Genomic DNA, 19,477 nt, shown 5'->3' on the forward strand with positions numbered 1-19,477 from the left:
TACACTAAACCTAAATGCAAGCACATGCATATATGCATATATGCAGAGGAGGGAATATTTATACACACATACACACAAGCCTCTTCTTTTGCACAACCACATCGAAGGAGGAAATAAGACAGCTGCTCCCATTTAGGTCAAGTGCATATCCACAAACAGTTCTCCATACAAGCAATCATCTTTGTCTCATTGTTTAAAATGACAGCAACCACAGCTGAAGTGCAGATTATTGCTTTTATAGTAGACTCTTTGTGGATATGGATCTTAAGTGGGAGTAGCAGTCGAACCTTCTCCTTCATTGTGGCTATCCACAGGATGAGACTTGAGGACAGGAGGCTCTGGTAGGCCCAGGATGAGACCCCACGTTTAAAAAGATTTCCCACATGCATTTTTATAGTGACAGCTTTTGGATTGTCATTATGTATTATTTTCTGAAAGCAGTTTTTATATATAAATGTGTGTAACATCAGCAAAGCACATTTCGGATACTTTAAGCTAAAGCCACCACCTGCTGGATAATTGCTTGTAGGTTTTTGCCCGTCTTTTACGTAACTCATTGCCAATGGGTTATACAAGGTATTTTGTGTGTGTGTTTTTTTTTAACCCTACAATGTTGTCATACATACAGGTATATTAGTATTCCAGCTTGTCTGATATGAAACATATACATTTAGGGGTTCATTTAAATTTGTATAAAATTAACAATACACAAAATAGAAGAGTAAGCAACAGTAAGAAATATGTTAAATAAACCCAGTCATTTGTATGCATGGAGATTTTAATGGAAAAGCTGTCCATTAGGGACACACAGCAGAGATCAATGTTTACCAGTTGATATGATGTGATTTAAATGATAACCACTAATTAAAGCCAATCAGCTCTTTTAGGGAAATACAAAACTCTCAATACCCTGATATTGAAAAAATAGACCATTCCCTGGTGCAATTACAACTACACACTTTATAGCTCAGTTTCATAGAAGGAGGTTTATTTACCTCAGCTATGGGTGAGTTTTCCATTGACCTACATCAAGGCCAGCACACTGATAGCGAGAGAGATTTTCGACTTCCTGCCCCAGACTTAATGTATACATTAGTGCTGCTGCTGATGTTCTCAAACGAGCCACACAGGGCTGCTATCAAATGAACCTCATAGCCTCTTTCTAGCCGAAGCATGACGGAGCTCTGAATGCTAGTGAAAATGAATGACGCCTTTGTGATTTATTGTAAAAGCCCGGTGCGCCCATTTATCACTGGTACTTTGTGTTCTTCTTGAACTTGTAAAACAAGATTAATCAATAACTTTAGATAACTGAACCACTTATGTATATGTTTCTGATATTATTGAGGAATTGCTTGTATTCCCCGGTGACTTTATACATGTTACTTTTTTGCACCTCACAGTTTGTTGGTTTGAGGGCAATTCATCGTAAGAAAGATGCATAGACCAGTATGAGGTGGACATCACTTTGAGCTGAGTCACTGGGTTCTGAGGACACGCTGAAATCCAATGGGAGGACAGTAGGCCTTTTCATCCTCAGCAGCAGGCTCTCAAAGGCCTCCTGTTTTCTTTAAACAGATGACACAGTAAAAGGTCAGGGACAGAATGTGACGTTTTTATTGAGATACCCGCAATGAACGTGCAGCCTGTCATTGCAGTTTTCACTGGTTTCAGTGGCAGTCTTGTCTGTACCATACCAAGATCTCATTGCCATGGTGAGACATGGCACAGATGGGCCTGGTTGCTATGAGGGACTTCAGGACAGCGGTACAGTGAGCGTGGCTGGTTTGTGAACTTTGACGCACATATCCACTTGCACACTCTTGAGACATTGGCAATATTTTTGGATTGAGACGAGAAATAAAATATGTTACTAGACTAAAAATCTTTAGTCGAAAAAAGCAGGAAAGGTGGGAGGGAAGGTTTGTACTGTATTTCTAATTCCATAGCAGTGTACATTCTTAATTGACCTTGTTTTCATGTTTTACACCTGCTTGATTTTAAAGTAAAGACTTTTCCTGTGTTGAAAGCTGTTTGTGCTGATGCACTGTTTTCGTCCAGCTATCTATTCATGTATGTGTAAATGTAGTTTTCTATAGATGTTAGCGCAGCCACATTTTTCACATTTCGGCCTATATCCCAGTCAACGTGTGATGGATATGCGTTGTCGTACTTTACGGTTCTAAGAGATTTTTCAGAAAACACCCAGTCGATCCCATGTCAAACCATAATTATAGATCTACTTTGTCAGAACTTAGCTGATTCATGGTACCTAAATGGAACTTGCATTTACTTCCAAATGTTTCAAGGGATGCTAAGAACCATATATTTTGTCAATACCCTTTCATTACAATTCATATTCAAACAATTCTGCATCGTGACAGAAAAAGCCTGATGATGCAAACCATTCATTGCTTAACGAGAACAGAACAAAAGTTATGTTTGTTTGGAGATGAGCTGAAAGTAGGGCTTTGAAGTGAGACGTGATATTTGGAATTATAAACATTACTGTCTGATTCTAAGATGTACACTGCTTAGAAATGTAATCTTTAATTAAGGCTTCCAAATTATATGGCTTTAATCTGAATCACAGACAGTATTTAAAAAAAGAGCTATTCTTTGTGTTTTCTGAATGTTTAAGATAAAGAGAATACCATATGGTTTTGTTTTGTAGGAATGTTATAATGTGTGTTTTTAAATTCTGCATTTTTAATTAAAAATTCTGGAGTATCACTTTGCTGTTTTCATAAAAGTTGTGTTAGCCCAACTGTAAATTAAGGTAAATGCTTATTCCTAGGACACATTCAGGCAGAACTGGCATAAAGTTCCTGTGAAAACAAACAGTTTCCTTTGTTGTAAAGAAAAGCCTATTAAATGTCCTATGTTTTAACCCTGACATTGTTGTCAGAAAATATACACCAATTCTAAAATATCTATTCTTTAGAAACAATAGCTACACCAGATTGTATTCCCCTGATGATGTACAGTTTTTGGGCTCTAAGAGGTGGCCTTGCTGTAAGCTTTAAATGGGAAATGCTTTATACATTTAGCAATCTACTAGGGAGGCCTGGATAATATTCCTCTCTTTCTGGAAGTGGCTTAGTTTAAACAATACACAACATGTTTAGTATTTCCCTTACTCTCTTTGAGGTGGTAAGTTGGCAACTGCTGCATTAAATGTTATGAAAATTAACAAGCTGCACACACCCGCCATGGGAGCCAGTTCTATTAGAAAACAAGCCGTGACAATAGGGGGTAGATTTGAAGCATTATTTTTTCCTCATGGCCCTATTGACAAGTGAAAGGCAGATCACTCTGGTTGATTAACAGAAACACACAAATGGGCAAATGGCCAAGCCAAGCCCTGCATTATTTTTCTGCACTACTCTCCCCTCCTCAACTGCATATCAGTGCTTCAACAGAAGGTGAATATAAGAGCTGAAAATGTACCCTCTGACTATGACAATTTGGCCCTACCATAGTTGAGAATCTCAGCATTACTGTGAGCTACCTTTTACATCAAACTAATGCCCAGAGTTGGTTGCTAAGGCCATTTAGAAAAGTGCTACCTGACTCTCTGGAAAACAATATATTTTTCAGTTGACACACGAGTGATTGACTGAATAATCTCAAGATAATTCACTTTAAGTGTTTATTTTTGTTGGAGAACAAAGTGGAACCCGCAATTCAAGTGAACACATGTTCTACTTGAAGATTTAAGCATTGTGGAGGAATATTATATACTTATTGAGACAGAGCAAATGCTATCTGTATATATTCAATGCGGCAGACCTTTTTGACATTATTAATATTTTGGAGAAACCTGTCTGATGAACTCTGGAATAAAGGGAGGGACCCATCTCAGAGGCTGATCTTGTCATGTTCCCATACCTTTTCAGTTGAATAAGAAGACATGCTTTATGTTTTTGGACATACGTTCAATCAAATACCAACGCATGTGCTAGTAATTTACTTTGGCTGTCTATTGCAAAACCAAGGCAGTTGTGAGGCATAAAAGATGCATGCTTACTTGGCATCAAACAGGCTGGTTTTATTTGCAGTTAATTTTGCTTTGAACGATAGTTGAGGCTGCCACACTTTGGCTTTCAATGCATGCAGACATGTGGCAGGCTTACTACTCCACACTTACTCACCATTAATTATACTTGGGTCTATCACACGTGGCTGTTTGAAGGGAAGCCTAGAAACATACTCTGAAGTCGATTTCTAAGGTATTCATTCACCTATGAGAGTGTAAAATTTCGAATGGCTTCCAGGTTTCTGTGCACTTATCTTCTCTCATTCCTCATGGTGGATAGTGTGCCTTAGGCTAGTTTTTCCCAGTTTTTTTATGTCTCATCTACAATGTAAAATATTGTGCAGCACACCAACCCTTTCTGCCTGCCCACCCTGGGATAGGTAACCCAGTGATGTATTACAATTGCGTGTTGTGTCAATCTGTCCTTTCATCACGATAATATAACATGTATAGTAGAATTCATCTATATTTAGGTTGTTTAGAAAACATGTTTGGTAGTAGTTTTGTACAAAATGTCCAGAGTAAACGTAGGTTGGTCTTGCTTTTCTCCTGCCTTAACTCAGATTTGTATGGCTGTAGCTTCAAATTTTGGTGTTGGCCAAAGTTGGGGTTCAGGCTGTTGTTAAACTACTTATGTAATACAATTGTCTTTGGCATCAAGTCTATCCATTTAACAGTGCAATGTGGTATCACAGTTCAGAATATAGACACTGACTGGGAAACTATTTTAGACAGAGAGGGAAGTGAGGTCTGAATAGAAGAATTTGTGCTTGCATATTTGACTGATTGGCTGTCTGTTTTTAGAAAAACAACCATAACCAATCCATAACTGTGGGGAATCTAGGTAGTGTTTATTTATTTTTGTGCTCTTCACAGTTTGAGAGAAGAGAGACATAATGTGCAAACTGCTGTGAAACTAAATCACTCTGTTTTCAAGAAATCATACTAAAAGTTACTCTTACTCTTGTTAAACCATAGCTTCTCATTTATGCAATATCTCTATTTTTGCATTCATAAAGCATTTCTTTGTATAGTGAATTGCTTCATCTCTCAGTGTAAATTTGTCATAATCCAATTTAAATCGTATAATGTATCATCTTAAATTTTTCAGTCTAATGCTGTTTTAATGCTGCAGATATTTAATATTCAAATAAATATATAATAGCCTTTGGCAGTAGAATTTAATAAAGCACAATCTGAAATGTTGAAATACCTCCAGCAGACAACAGTAATTTATTTTCTTAATTTCACTGTGGGAGGAAAACCGTTGTGACTCAGAGAGTATTTCACATTTTTGACAACATGAGTCTCTGTGTTCCATCCATGATAGCCATGTTTTAGACCTAACAGTTTTATTTAAAACTGGTATTGGGGGAGTTCATGTCAACTGTATTGCAATGATGTGGTCTAATATTACTTAAATGGGTTTATACAAAATCCACTGGTTAACAGGAAAATGTTCTTATAATAACATTGATAATGTACATATATATATATAAATATATATATATATATATATATATATATATATATATATATATATATATATACACTCACCTAAAGGATTATTAGGAACACCTGTTCAATTTCTCATTAATGCAATTATCTAACCAACCAATCACATGGCAGTTGCTTCAATGCATTTAGGGGTGTGGTCCTGGTCAAGACAATCTCCTGAACTCCAAACTGAATGTCTGAATGGGAAAGAAAGGCGATTTAAGCAATTTTGAGCGTGGCATGGTTGTTGGTGCCAGACGGGCCGGTCTGAGTATTTCACAATCTGCTCAGTTACTGGGATTTTCACGCACAACCATTTCTAGGGTTTACAAAGAATGGTGTGAAAAGGGAAAAACATCCAGTATGCGGCAGTCCTGTGGGCGAAAATGCCTTGTTGACGCTAGAGGTCAGAGGAGAATGGGCCGACTGATTCAAGCTGATAGAAGAGCAACTTTGACTGAAATAACCACTCGTTACAACCAAGGTATGCAGCAAAGCATTTGTGAAGCCACAACACGTACAACCTTGAGGCGGATGGGCTACAACAGCAGAAGACCCCACCGGGTACCACTCATCTCCACTACGAATAGGAAAAAGAGGCTACAATTTGCACAAGCTCCCCAAAATTGGACAGTTGAAGACTGGAAAAATGTTGCCTGGTCTGATGAGTCTCGATTTCTGTTGAGACATTCAGATGGTAGAGTCAGAATTTGGCGTAAACAGAATGAGAACATGGATCCATCATGCCTTGTTACCACTGTGCAGGCTGGTGGTGGTGGTGTAATGGTGTGGGGGATGTTTTCTTGGCACACTTTAGGCCCCTTAGTGCCAATTGGGCATCGTTTAAATGCCACGGCCTACCTGAGCATAGTTTCTGACCATGTCCATCCCTTTATGACCACCATGTACCCATCCTCTGATGGCTACTTCCAGCAGAATAATGCACCATGTCACAAAGGTCGAATCATTTCAAATTGGTTTCTTGAACATGACAATGAGTTCACTGTACTAAACTGGCCCCCACAGTCACCAGATCTCAACCCAATAGAGCATCTTTGGGATGTGGTGGAACGGGAGCTTCGTGCCCTGGATGTGCATCCCACAAATCTCCATCAACTGCAAGATGCTATCCTATCAATATGGGCCAACATTTCTAAAGAATGCTTTCAGCACCTTGTTGAATCAATGCCATGTAGAATTAAGGCAGTTCTGAAGGCGAAAGGGGGTCAAACACAGTATTAGTATGGTGTTCCTAATAATCCTTTAGGTGAGTGTATATATATATATATATATATATGTCTATAACTTCATATAACTACATCTGCGAAACTTGCATTTAGCAAAGGCAAAATAGATTAACATCCTTTTCCCCATGATATACATTACTTGTATGTATATACTTTGTAGCTCAACAGGCGCCCCTTAGTCATTGAATATTTTCTAATAATTAAGTCTCATTAACAACTCAACTGCTAAATGTGAGTTCAGGACAAGTTTTGTCAAGGAATTGTTTTTGGGGGGGGTGAGGGCTGAATTGGGAATTTGAGCTTTTGGAAGAACTGAACCGTACTGTTTTACTCCAGATTATATTCTCAGATATTGCTTTCTGGATGCAAATGGAACATCGATTCTCTTTAAACTCTCGGAGGGAAGGGGTTAAGAAGTGGGTCAGGGAGAGGACTTCACAGGCCATCCCCTCGGAGGCTGTTGTTTACTCTTAATGTTGCTCAGTATTATGGAATGCATGCCTTGGATTAGGGGTGGCTTTTCTGTATATGGTTCACCACAGAGTATTTACACGCTATCTGGCCTTCTGTAGTGCAAAACAAATTGGTTTTACTGGTAATCTCCACCACTGAGTAATGTACCCTAGTTCACATCAATCAGCACTCTGAAAAATGTGTTTATATTTCCTTCTGGAGCTCAAGGTGATGGTTCTGTAACTGTAACTACTTCTAGATGTTTGTTTTAATGTTATATAATATATACATTCAAATTACTGTCAGACCTTTTCCATACTATATTCCTTTCTTCACATTGATGTAAAAATTAGTGACTGGTCCAAAAATGTTTGCGTTTTTGTAAAAGTATGTGCTTGTATATGGTTATATAGTTATATAAAATATAGTTATTTTTTTATTTTAGGATGTCAGCTTTTCCACTGTAGTGGAAAGGCACTTTTCAGCTCATAACTGAACACTCTGTTTTCATTTTGCTGTTAAATCGCTGAGCTGATGTTTTATGTTCATGTTTGTCTTCTGTTTCCAGGGAGATATCCAGCAGCTATTGATCGTTCCAGACCACAGAGCAGCATACGATTACTGCGAGCACTACAGCCCGGACTGTGAAGTACCTGTTCCAGACGCCCCGCAGTCGCAGGATCCTAACCCTGATGAATATGTAAGTAGTGGGAAATCAACTTTGTGAATAACATTCGCAGAGAAGCAATAACTTTTAGACTAGTACTGAGCAGATGGCCAAAATCAGAGGAAAGAGTGACTACTCACTCTAGCCCATGCTAGTGACTTCAGCAGCCATTTGATTCAATAGAGGATTTCAAATACCAAACTTGGAGAAGTTTAATGGTGATGAATACACAGATTATCAAACTAGATTCCAAGTCTTATGATGTCATTCCAAAGCAGCACATTTGACTTATAACAATGGGCATTGGCAAGGTATTTAGTTTAGTTGACCTATATTCATTTCTCAAAGGAAGTGCAATGTAACATAAATATGCAGAACTAACAATGCCATATGCACAAAACTTAAAATTAAATTAATTTTAATTCTAGCTTGGCATGCCTTGCATTAATCATCCACGGTACAAGCAATGCCTGATGCATTGTGGTAATGCCAGCTGAGACCTTACTATGGCCCTGCGTTTTATGCAACATGTTTTCTAAGGCTGCATTTTAATCATCCCCATTCAAGGTGGCCATGTAGTCTGCAATAGTAACAGCAGCTACGGGCATTTATTTAAAGGGACATGCATCTAATATGACTTATTTAATTGTATTTGTTAGAATCTGTAAATAAATAATATAAATGCTTTAATTTACTAGTAGGAACACCCATTTTGTTGGCATAAGAGTTAAAAATTAAAATAATAATAATCCTGCAACAGTTTACATAACACACTGAATTCATAACATCAGTGCTGTAACATATTACAATGAATAATGCAAGGCTGTTCGCAAGCAGCACATTCATTCTCACTTACAGTTTCATGAAAGAAAATGTGCCATGCATTACATTTTCCTGTTCGATTTAAGCATCATCAGTTGGTTAACCCCGACTTTTGTCAGAGATTGACGTTGTTCTGTAAACACTTGGCATAAGAAGAAACACTTATTTTAGCATCTGCAGAATTGGTAACAACTGACAAATATCTTGTAGCCTTTCATGTTAAATTGGGAAATAATTATTCAGCTTTAACGCAACTCATTTTAAACTTTGCACTTCTGTGAGCAATTTCTGGAGGTCCTTTAACACTACAGTATTTGGTGAAAAGTGCATTTCATATTCCACAAAAGCCTGTGGATATAGAGATGAATTTGGAATGATGTTCAACAGCAAAATACCAAGTCCTTCATGGATGGCATAAGTGGCATCCAATACATTGGATTGCTTGTGTAAAGTGGTCTTTAAATATTTTTTTTAATATTTGCAGCCAGCTTGTCTGCTTTCAGAAAATGATTTGTCCAGATATTGCTGGCAAAGGCTATTGAAGGCTATTATTACAAGCCAAATGTATTGAGTTTGGCAATTCGAAGAATGTCATTGTATGCCTTGATTATGTATCTGGCATTAACAGAGACCAATCCAGTTACATTATAAAAATGATCTTCATACGCGGTTAAAGATTTCACAATGCCGCGTCACCGATGAGTAATTCAGCGTGAAAATGAATTGTATCAGCAATTAACTTACTTTCAGTTCAGAGATAGTCCTTGGAGGAAAACGAAATGTGCAAAATATACGGATCTTTTACATCTGCAGATACACTGTCAGATATCTTAATTCATTTTTACTTTTCTAGACAAAGCACAATTTGTTGAAATTTTAGTTGTGAATTAAATTACTATACAGACTACAGGGATGCAGAAAACACAGGGCCCTAGACATTACAATACTTTTTTCCAGTGTTTGCTGAAATACAGTTTATGAAATGCAAATCACTACATCTGGAAGCTCACCAAAGAAGGAGAATAAATTCCCTACAAATAAATAGTGCTGATTCATTGTATCCTAAGTTAAAATGAAAATATGCAGGAATGAATCTAATACCTGTTTAAGCTTGTACCTTACTGTACCATGCCAGAAATGGCTTCACAGCAGTATGATTGTAGACAGTATTAAGCCTAATTAATTCATACTGCCTTCACTGAAAACAAAGTTTGACAAGAACCTAGCCCTCAGATATTCACAGCTGACATGTGGTGAGAGACCTATTACATTTTCCATTACCATCTTGAATGTTAGCACACTTTGTACTAGATGTATCTAATCCTTTTTTTGTAGCAGCTGAAGAACAAACTTGTCTGAACCAGTACAGGTTGCACATCTATTCTATCTATTGATTTTTATTTTATTTTTGTGCATCTACAGTTTTACAGCTCTTTCAGGGACAATGCCAATTTTACATATATAATCATTTAGGTTCTACATGGGAAGTTCATTCTTATACATTATTTATGAATAGAAAATCATTGCATCATACTATGATATTGTCATACAGGTGTAAAGTTACTATAAAGAGCTTAATATTTGCATAATCAGCTGACATCGAGCATATATTTTCTTTTGTTTATTCATGTAGACTGAGGAACGGATGTATAGTAATATATGTTATGCACTCAGTAACAGTAAGTAAACTGTTGATTTACTTAGATGGTAGACCATCCAACCCTCCTTGACTTTGAACATTCGAGTACAGTAGAATTTGAGGTGGGCCAGTTTTAAACTGCTCTACACTACTGTGGAGGGAGGAAAAATGCAGTGCATGCAGAACCTGTTTTAATGTTTGGAGTAGATTAAATGAAGGCTCCAGATTGCAGTAATGTTTATTAGGGCTACAGATGAAGGATTACCGGGTTTTATATGCTCTTTATGTACAATTGTATATTAAAATTAAGTTTAAGGTTCAAATTAGGATTATATTTAGGTTTGGGCTATGGTCAGGCTGTGATTCTCTGGTAGATTTAGATTTAAACATTATTTTAAATGTCATGCATGGCATTGAGACTTAAAAAGGTTTAAGTGGTTATTGATAATACTGATTTATATTTACTGACTATGTTTAAGAATCACTGGTATAAGCCATGTTAACCTTTGGAAGATAGCTCAGATCATCAGATTTATAAATAAAGTAAACCTGTTAAACCTTGCAAATGGAATAGATCGTTTTGCATCGTTTTGCTTCATGTTGGTGTTTGTCTGTATACGAGGTCATTAATAGTGTTTTTGTGTATGTCTTTCAGAACCCTGAGGACAGCTATTACTATGAATACCCATATTATGAAGACATGGAAACTGATGGGAAACAATCCCAGCCGTCCCCAGCCCCTGATGAGGTGGCAGGATCAGTGACAGAAATAGAAGAGGTCTGGAACTTGTAATGAATAACTTTTTAACAGGAAGAAAAGTTGTACTTAAAAATTCAGTTTGTAAAACTATAATCTCAAAAATATGTTTGAGGTTTTTAAAATATATTCAAAACATTATACTCCAGTACAGGGCGTCCCATTTACTAGTACAGTACATACCTTGCAGGATTTCAGCACAGCTAGCTATGATGATTGTTACACTAGCGTTATTAGAGAACCCCAGCTCTATTGGACCTTTCCTTCATGATAGCTTATCTTCCTTTCATTCTTCCTGACTTCTACATTCTCCAAAGCTGTAGATCCAGCGATCTTCATTTTTTCATTATGTTTCCATTTTGTCTGTTTCATTGTCAGGAGGTTTCTAACAAAGCCCCAGAGGTGGAGGTGCTAGAAACTAAAGTTACTGTGGAGCCAGAGGAGGAGAAGCCAACGGTAGAGGAATATGATGCTGAATATGATCAGACATACGACAACTATTATGATGAAACAACCAAAGTGACAGATTCCACGTCTACAGTTATTGTGAGTGGCACTGAGCATCATGGATCAAGTGTTACTGATGATTCCAATGTGGGAACAGGAATAACAACCTTTGGACTCGGTACTGGAAAGGACCTCATAGAAAATCTTGACCGCGAGCCGATTGTCACTGTGATTCGTAATGGCACGCGGGTGAGTAGATGTCCTTTCTGTTCCTTACTGTTACTTTTGTCTCTGCTTCATAAACAGAGCTGGAAAATTATCAGGTCTACTCTCATTACAACTTCCAAATGTCAAATAAAAAGCATATGTGGAACACTTAAAGCAAGCACCCAAAAAAAACTAAAAAGAACATTTGCTGAACATGCTTTCCATGTGTGAAAGTCGTGTTGACTGGACTGAAAAGATCCATGTGCTGATGTACAGTAAGCATTTGTTGTCTATTGGAAAGGCTGTCAAATGGTGCATTTTAATTGCTGTGTTCTTAGTAGTGGATGTGACTGTATATAAATAGAGACAGGAATGAAACATGATGGCTCACGTCCCTGTTTAAAGTGTCCTGGTGTGTTTAAACATGGCGAATCAGTATGAGCTAACTTGATTCTAACTGCTTCACACCCAGCTGGTTCATATCCAGTCAACTCGCACGGGCCCATTCTGTGCCTGTAAAGATTTACTACATTGACAATATTATGATGCTTACCCAATGCGAATGCACCTTCTTCCTATCTGTGGGAAAGTGGCAGAATTATCTCAGCTGCAAGGCTTGATCATTTGGAGAAGCTCCCACTTTGCAATAAAATGTGATTAATACATTTTAGGTGCCATTCCCCTTGGCTTTGGGGGATTTGTTCCAGCTGTTGTATTTCTAACCCTATGATGTGTTGTGTTCACCCATGCAGCCTGGGACTTCATCGACTGGAGGAGGCTATGGCGAAGGCTATGGCGAAGGCTATGGGGAGGGCTATGGGGAGGGATATGGGGAAGGAGGGGACTACGGGGTCTATGGGGAGGGGGGCAGAAATAACCAAGGAGGAGAGATCGTCCATGGAGGGAGTGAAGGCTCTGAAGGAGGAAGTCAAGGTGGAGGGTTCTCCCTGGGCGGGGGCAGTTTTCACGGACAAGGAGGCGGAGCTGGAGGAGCCGGAGCCGGAGCCGGAGCTGGAGGAGCCGGAGCTGGAGGAGCCGGAGCCGGAGCCGGAGCTGGAGGAGCCGGAGCTGGAGGCGTGGCTGGAGGAGTTGGAGGAGCTGGAGGAGCCGGAGGGGCCGGAGGAGCCGGAGGAGCAGGAGGCGGAAGCTCACACAGCTCGGGGGGCAGTCAAGGCGGTGGGAGCTCCCGTGTGGTAGGGGGTGGCCAAGGGGGCCATAGCCAAAAAGGCTCTAGGGATCGAGTGACTGGTGAAGAAGAGTACATTGACGAGAACGAAGATTTCACCGAAGAAATCATCAAAGACTACGAAAAGGAATTGGGGAATTATGATCATTATGAACCGTACCCTGATGTTCTTGATTACGAAGTGGGTAGTCAAGAAAACGTTAAGGGGCTCCCTGCTGTGACTGATGAAGATTACGGCCCGGTACATATCCTCTTTCCTGATTTAGAAAGGCTCTTTTCTGTAAACTGTGCTTCATACTTGAACCACACACATTTGTGCTGGTGTATCAGGCAGTGGGTGATCCCACTTTTGCTTTAGAAATGTAATTGGAAAAACATTCACTCAAAATATTGTGGTATTTCCAATGGCTGTCTTTAGAAAAACAGATAGGGCTGTTTGACAGTTTGACATGGTGCTGTGGCGCTACTGAGGAGATGCATCTACCCATGAGAGTAATGTAATTAATTAGGGAAGGTTATTTTTTTCGCTTTTAATTTGAAGAACTTCTGCATGTTTGGCCTTTTATTTTTTCCAAGGATGGCATTCTCTAGAACTTGTAATGTACAAATAAATGAAATAAACTTAACCAAGACTGATAATGGTTTATTATATGTGTTTTGAAGGTTGGTGGATCAAGGGGGGAGAAGGGACAGAAAGGAGAGCCTGCCATCATTGAACCTGTAAGTACCACAAATCTATGATTGACTCTGTACTATATTATATATAATTAGGCCCCCATACAAATTACAATTACTGTTTCTGCTGTGGTGACACAGAACCTACTCTGGGTGGCAGAATTATTGATGTACTGCGTCATGTAATTCAGTTTTTTTATATATTTTTTTATTTATATGTAAATATGTATAATAACTACCATAGTTATAAGCCTAATAAGAACATTTTGAGTATTGAATTTGAATATAACCCTAAAGTTTAAGTCTTTAAGGCTTGTTGATCAAATCTTAAAGTCTTGGTACAGAATTTGGAAATATTTGCCATGCATTTAATAGGTGACTAATTTATGCATAGGCCAGAGGTAGAGAGCTTTGCCTTTGGGGTAATGGAACAAAATTAATTGATGTTTTGAACATTAAACTAGTAAAACACACAAAATTGGAAATCAGATGCTTTTTTTTGGCAATATCAAAATCTCTTCTTGGAAATTTGGACCAATCAGGAATTGCTCTGGCTGTGATTCTTCAGCACAAAAAGAATGTCACTCTTAGTCTGTGCAGTATCTGTCATCTATTCACCAGCCCTGGGATATACACATAAACACATTTTCTCTGTGTTTCTGCTGATCTGCAGGTTAAGCGCCTGGAAATATAAACATTTGTAGACTGTGTTTCATAGTTTATCCAGACGGGTTCAGTGAAGGATTTTGACTTATCACTTAGATTTGTACCAGGCCGTATCGTAGATGATAAGCCAGAATAAATAGTGTAGGTATCCAAACTGTTGAAATGTGCATGTACCTACAGTTTAGAAGAGGTGTGGGTGTATGTGTGTTGTTTTCTTAGGTTACAATGCACAAGTGCATACACATTCCTGTAAATAACTGGGTTAGGTTATCTGCAAATGTGTACATGTTTCTTTAAATTCTGGTAGGTTCCAGGTGTTATCACATTATCAATTATCCAAAATCCTTTTAAATTTAACTGGAACAGGTGCAGGGTGTGTTCAGCCATGTTAGCCATACATTTCATCAATGTTTTGAATAATTTCTTCTTAGTTTGACAATCTTGGCTGGAGACTCACACCAAGCACAATATTTACATTACATCTACTCTTAGAATAAGGAGACAAAGTGTTTGGATGTGGTTGGATGTGTGCTGCCAAACCAAGCCTTCCTGCTCACTCAGTAATGTAAAGTGTTGCTGGGTATTGCTGGGGTTTCTCTGGTCCCAAAGAGATTCATCAGGTATAAACATGAACCAGAACAAACAGGGAGGGACATCTCAAGATAGCTGTTGATTCTCAGAGGGGGCATACAGAGATCTGAAGAGCTAAAGCCTGTCATTATTCTTCTTTATTTGAATAAAATACAATGCCATTGACTTATTTTCTGGCTTAAATAAAATACAATATAAAATTTAAATGACTGTGGAAAATCGCCCCAAGCCTTTCTAGACTAGCACATCTCCTTTCCTCAGGGGAAAGTATGGGCTGAAGCATTTGCTCAGAATAAACATCTTTGAATAATACAGCTGCTATTATGCCTTAAACAAACTTCGGACTGTATTCTCCATGTGTACGTTACCACCCAGTGTCAAATCAGTACCTATTGAATTCCTTTAAAGCATTTTACAGCCAATCTGCAAATAAACTGCAAGAGACCCATGCTCAGTGGTATATTGATGCTCTTGTTTTAGTATGTCTGTCTTATATTTAATGTATGGCTATTTACACAATTGCCTTGGCTAAATGGGTGAAATTGCTGATTTTCTGAAATATCAGAAACAAATGAGTTCCACCCTGTACATCTGTAGGCTTGGTAACAATTAGCTATAGCTTAGACCACACACACATGCAGTCAGTGACTCATTCTGTCCAACAAGGATGTATACATTTTGTATACTGGAGCTAACATGGAATTTAATTTAATCCAAGAATAGTTGTTGATGACTTCTCCTTAGTTTTATCTCGACTCGACTATAAAAGACATTCTACAGAAAACATAAATGTTTGACTTCACCCAGAGCATTCTTGATCTATCTTAAAATATAATAATTGGCAACTCTATGACTTTAGCCTTTTAAAATGTATAATACTTGCTATATATATATATATATATATATATATATATACATATATATATATATATATATATATATATATATACATACCACTTATATGTATCTATAATTTAAATATGATCTTGCCTTCTTCTGTATTAATTAATAATAATTACCTGGTAACCAGTGCTTTAATAAAAAAAAAAAAAAAAAAACTTCATTCAGAAATCTTACCTTCAGCATTATTTTCAGCTGTCCTTGTAGATTGCTGTGAAACACAACCATTTTATTTGGAAAATGTGGGTTGGATCAGAATTTATGAGATATGTAGAAAAAAAGAAAAAACTGCTATAAAAAAAAGTATTATATTTAACCTCATTAAAGAAGCACAGCTTGACTGAGTCACTAAGCTTGTGAAAACTTTTGAGCTGCCCTTTATACTTTAACATTCAACACAAACATTCAGCAGATAAGCATTTTGTAATTGTGACTGAATATAAAACTGTTCTCTCTATTCAACAGTGTGATGAGCCTGTTTGGAGAAGCTCTTTGTGATAAACAAATTTGTTTTTGTAATGTTTTTTGTTAACAAGTTGGAAGTGCACTATTGGCTCTTCAAGCTTGGCCTGGTTTATTCAAAAGTCTTGGACAGGCAAGCTACTCTATTACAAAAGCAAATTGTTTTCCACAATCTAGTTTCCACTGGCCATGCGTGGATCACATAACCTGGTCTACCACCAAAACAGATTGTTGTGTGTATGTGTTTATCTGCAGTACATTGTCTGTAAATTGCTGCAGCTGAAATACTCCTTCTCCTCTTATTGGCACTGTAATGATGTGTATTGATATTATTATTTCTCTTTATAGGTTTACAACCAGCAAACCAAATAAAAATTCCAAGGCCAAAATGATTCAACAGACTGAAGGGAGATAATGGGATTTTTCAAAGTAGTTCTATTGTGTATTTTAATATGGGATTCATGAGAATTGGGGGAAAAAAGGATAATTTCTTAATATCCATCAACATATTAATTTTAACCACAGTGAGAGAGAGTGCAATAAAAGGTCTGTTTTCATATACTTGCCAACAAGTGTATCATATTTCTGATCTTACAATTCCCTAACATTCACTTCAAATGATGCCTTGCCACATTAAGATACATTTTTGACATAATGTTTTGTTGTAATAATAATGTTCACAGGAAGCAGCAATCATGTTTTGACATGGTTAAATCCTTCTTGCGAGATTGCAAACATTAAGATTGCATTTTAGTCACCAAGTAACGTTACTGAAGTGACATTGCTTTTGCAACATGTAGGATGACATTTGCGCCAATATGTGGTCGTGATCCAAATCTAAGGCTCACATTAGATCCCAGGCATGCTATTGCCTTTCTAGACACCCTCTTGAGCTGCTGACAACAGGTTTTGATTATAGAGCTTTGTGCCTCATCTCAACCCTGTGTGCTTAAGGTATTTCTTGTATTTATTTATACATCCTCCTGTTTTACCCAAGTCTTGCCCAAGCAAATATAATAAATTGGTGTTAATGAATTAAGCAATCCTTGCAGGAACAAATACTATCCCCCAGGGAAAGAGTGTACATTTTGTAAAGCTGTTCATTAACTGGGGGGTGGGGGGGGGGGGATGTATTGAAATCCAAAGCTCACGCTATTTACATTTAAACCTAACCCGTACGTAAGGTGTTAGTTTTCATGAGTGACTGAACCGCAGGCTTGTAATGGGCTAAAAGCTACAGCCATGGTTAACCTGTTTTAAAGTAGAAAGAGTATATATTCTGACTGTAATAACACACACACACACACACACACACACACACACACACACACACACACACACATATATATATATCTCCTTTCCACTGATTTTCCCCTGAAAGGTTCATACACTGAGAGTTTTAGTCTTCAATTCACAGAGTGTATTTGTTGTTCAAGGGCACTCAGACTGTGAGAAACTAAATCCCTATGTTAGGAATAAAGCCACAGGTATAATCCAGCAAAAATCAGGTCCATCATTTTGGAGTGATGGAAGAGGATGATGTCATGTTATTGATAGCCTCTGAGCCATTCTATTCACCTTTTCACAAAGGCGTAATGTGATCCGAGCGGGTCTTTTCCCACCCCCTCGGATAGATGAATTGCCTTTATTATTTGTCAAAACTGAAGTTTATATCAACTTTCTTTGTTCTGTTTTCTTTCAGGGAATGTTAGTAGAAGGTCCCTCAGGTCCTGAAGGCCCTACTGTAAGTGCCTTGCCCGATCCCCTGGAGGGATATACCAAAGCAAATCACACATTCATTTGCATACAGCTGCTTTCTCTTTTCATTTTTCTCCCATTAGTTCCATATTGTGTGCTGCACACACTTCTGCTTCACTACAATTGTGTTTAGAAATATGATCTGCATCTAATTCCTTACAGTTAAGGTGGAGGGGAGCTGATATATACCATAAACACAAAAATAATGTATTCTCTGAGACTTCTGCTATTGGGAAAACCAAATTGGTATGAGAATAAAGGTTTATAGAACTGTTCAACATTATAAAATAATAGTCTGTGTATATTTATATAAAAATTACACACTTTTTTACTGAGCTTAATCTCTTAAATACTATGTATTTCCCAAAGTACTAATCAAGCAAGGGATTTATGTGTATATTTATAGTTCATATTTTCAATTTGTGTGAAATTTCAGTATATCAGGTCTTAACCTCTTTTAGTGTTTTGTCCTTTAAATTGCTCAAAAAAATGCTTAAAAAAAAAAAAAATCTTATCTTGTTCTCAGGGTCTCCCCGGTCCCCCTGGCCTGACTGGCCCTCCTGGCATTGCTGGAGATCCAGGCGAAAGAGTGAGTAAAAATACAAATCAGTTCTGTACAGTATATGGTAATCTGTGAGCAAGTGGTGACACGATTAGCTCTTTAGTATTGCTGAATGAAGCCAGGGAAAAAATGAGGCAAAATATTTCTCCACACTCAGTGCAGTGTCAATGAAACATTCAGCACAAATCGTGACGACAGCGGCAACATGACTTATCTTTGTGAGTCTTCAAGATCCACTTCTGATCTGTGTTCCATCTTGAACTGAGATTGTTTCATTGCCTTTCATTGGTTATTTACTGGGTCTAATGCAGTTGAAAGATGCATTGTATGCATGGTGTGGAACCTCTTCTGTTATGTGGACATGGAAGTAATGTAATAGCTCTACTGAGAGTTCTTCTTCTTCTTCTTCTTCTTCTTCTTCTTCTTCTTCTTCTTCTTCTTCATAGCAAAACAGTGGCAAGTCCTCAAGTTAGCATACAATTCGTTTTTTTTTATTTTTGGATCTTTACAGTTGGCTACATTTAATACAATTCAGGTGATTATTGAAGTATCAGTGACGTCCCAGAGGAATGCCCACACAAGTTTTGATTCTGGATCTGGTTCCTGGCAAAGCATGCCACAGCATGTGATACCCCTGGACCCAAGCTATGCAACTCTCAGCTAGACAGCCATGCAATAAAATACAATGACTGCAGTTTACAGGGCTTAGTTTCTTAATGGCAGATATTATCATAAGGAAAGCTAAAGAAATCCCCCCTAAAAGTCAATAACTGTACAGTAGAGTGGAAATCAGGAAGTAGAGTACAGATCTGTAGGGCAGACATATCCTTCATTGTACACCATGAGACGGGGTCTTCGTTGAGTCATCTGATTGCTGCTGCTTTATACTTTTGACCTGGAAT

The 19,477-nt window shown here is 37.9% G+C and overlaps 1 protein-coding gene across 2 annotated transcripts in view; it reads left to right on the plus strand.

Annotated features, from left to right (window-relative positions):
- Positions 1–19,477, plus strand: part of col5a1 (procollagen, type V, alpha 1) — a 125,784-nt gene that overhangs the window by 57,083 nt on the left and 49,224 nt on the right. For both annotated transcript variants that reach the window (XM_066712992.1, XM_066712990.1), the window contains exons 5-11: positions 7,805–7,936; positions 11,020–11,142; positions 11,500–11,817; positions 12,528–13,202; positions 13,625–13,681; positions 17,958–17,999; positions 18,540–18,602. In XM_066712992.1, coding sequence (XP_066569089.1) covers positions 7,805–7,936; positions 11,020–11,142; positions 11,500–11,817; positions 12,528–13,202; positions 13,625–13,681; positions 17,958–17,999; positions 18,540–18,602 — 1,410 coding nt within the window. The remainder of the gene's footprint in view (positions 1–7,804; positions 7,937–11,019; positions 11,143–11,499; positions 11,818–12,527; positions 13,203–13,624; positions 13,682–17,957; positions 18,000–18,539; positions 18,603–19,477) is intronic.

This window comes from Amia ocellicauda, chromosome 9, assembly GCF_036373705.1.
Source record: "Amia ocellicauda isolate fAmiCal2 chromosome 9, fAmiCal2.hap1, whole genome shotgun sequence".
NCBI classification, from domain to species: Eukaryota; Metazoa; Chordata; class Actinopteri; order Amiiformes; family Amiidae; genus Amia; species Amia ocellicauda.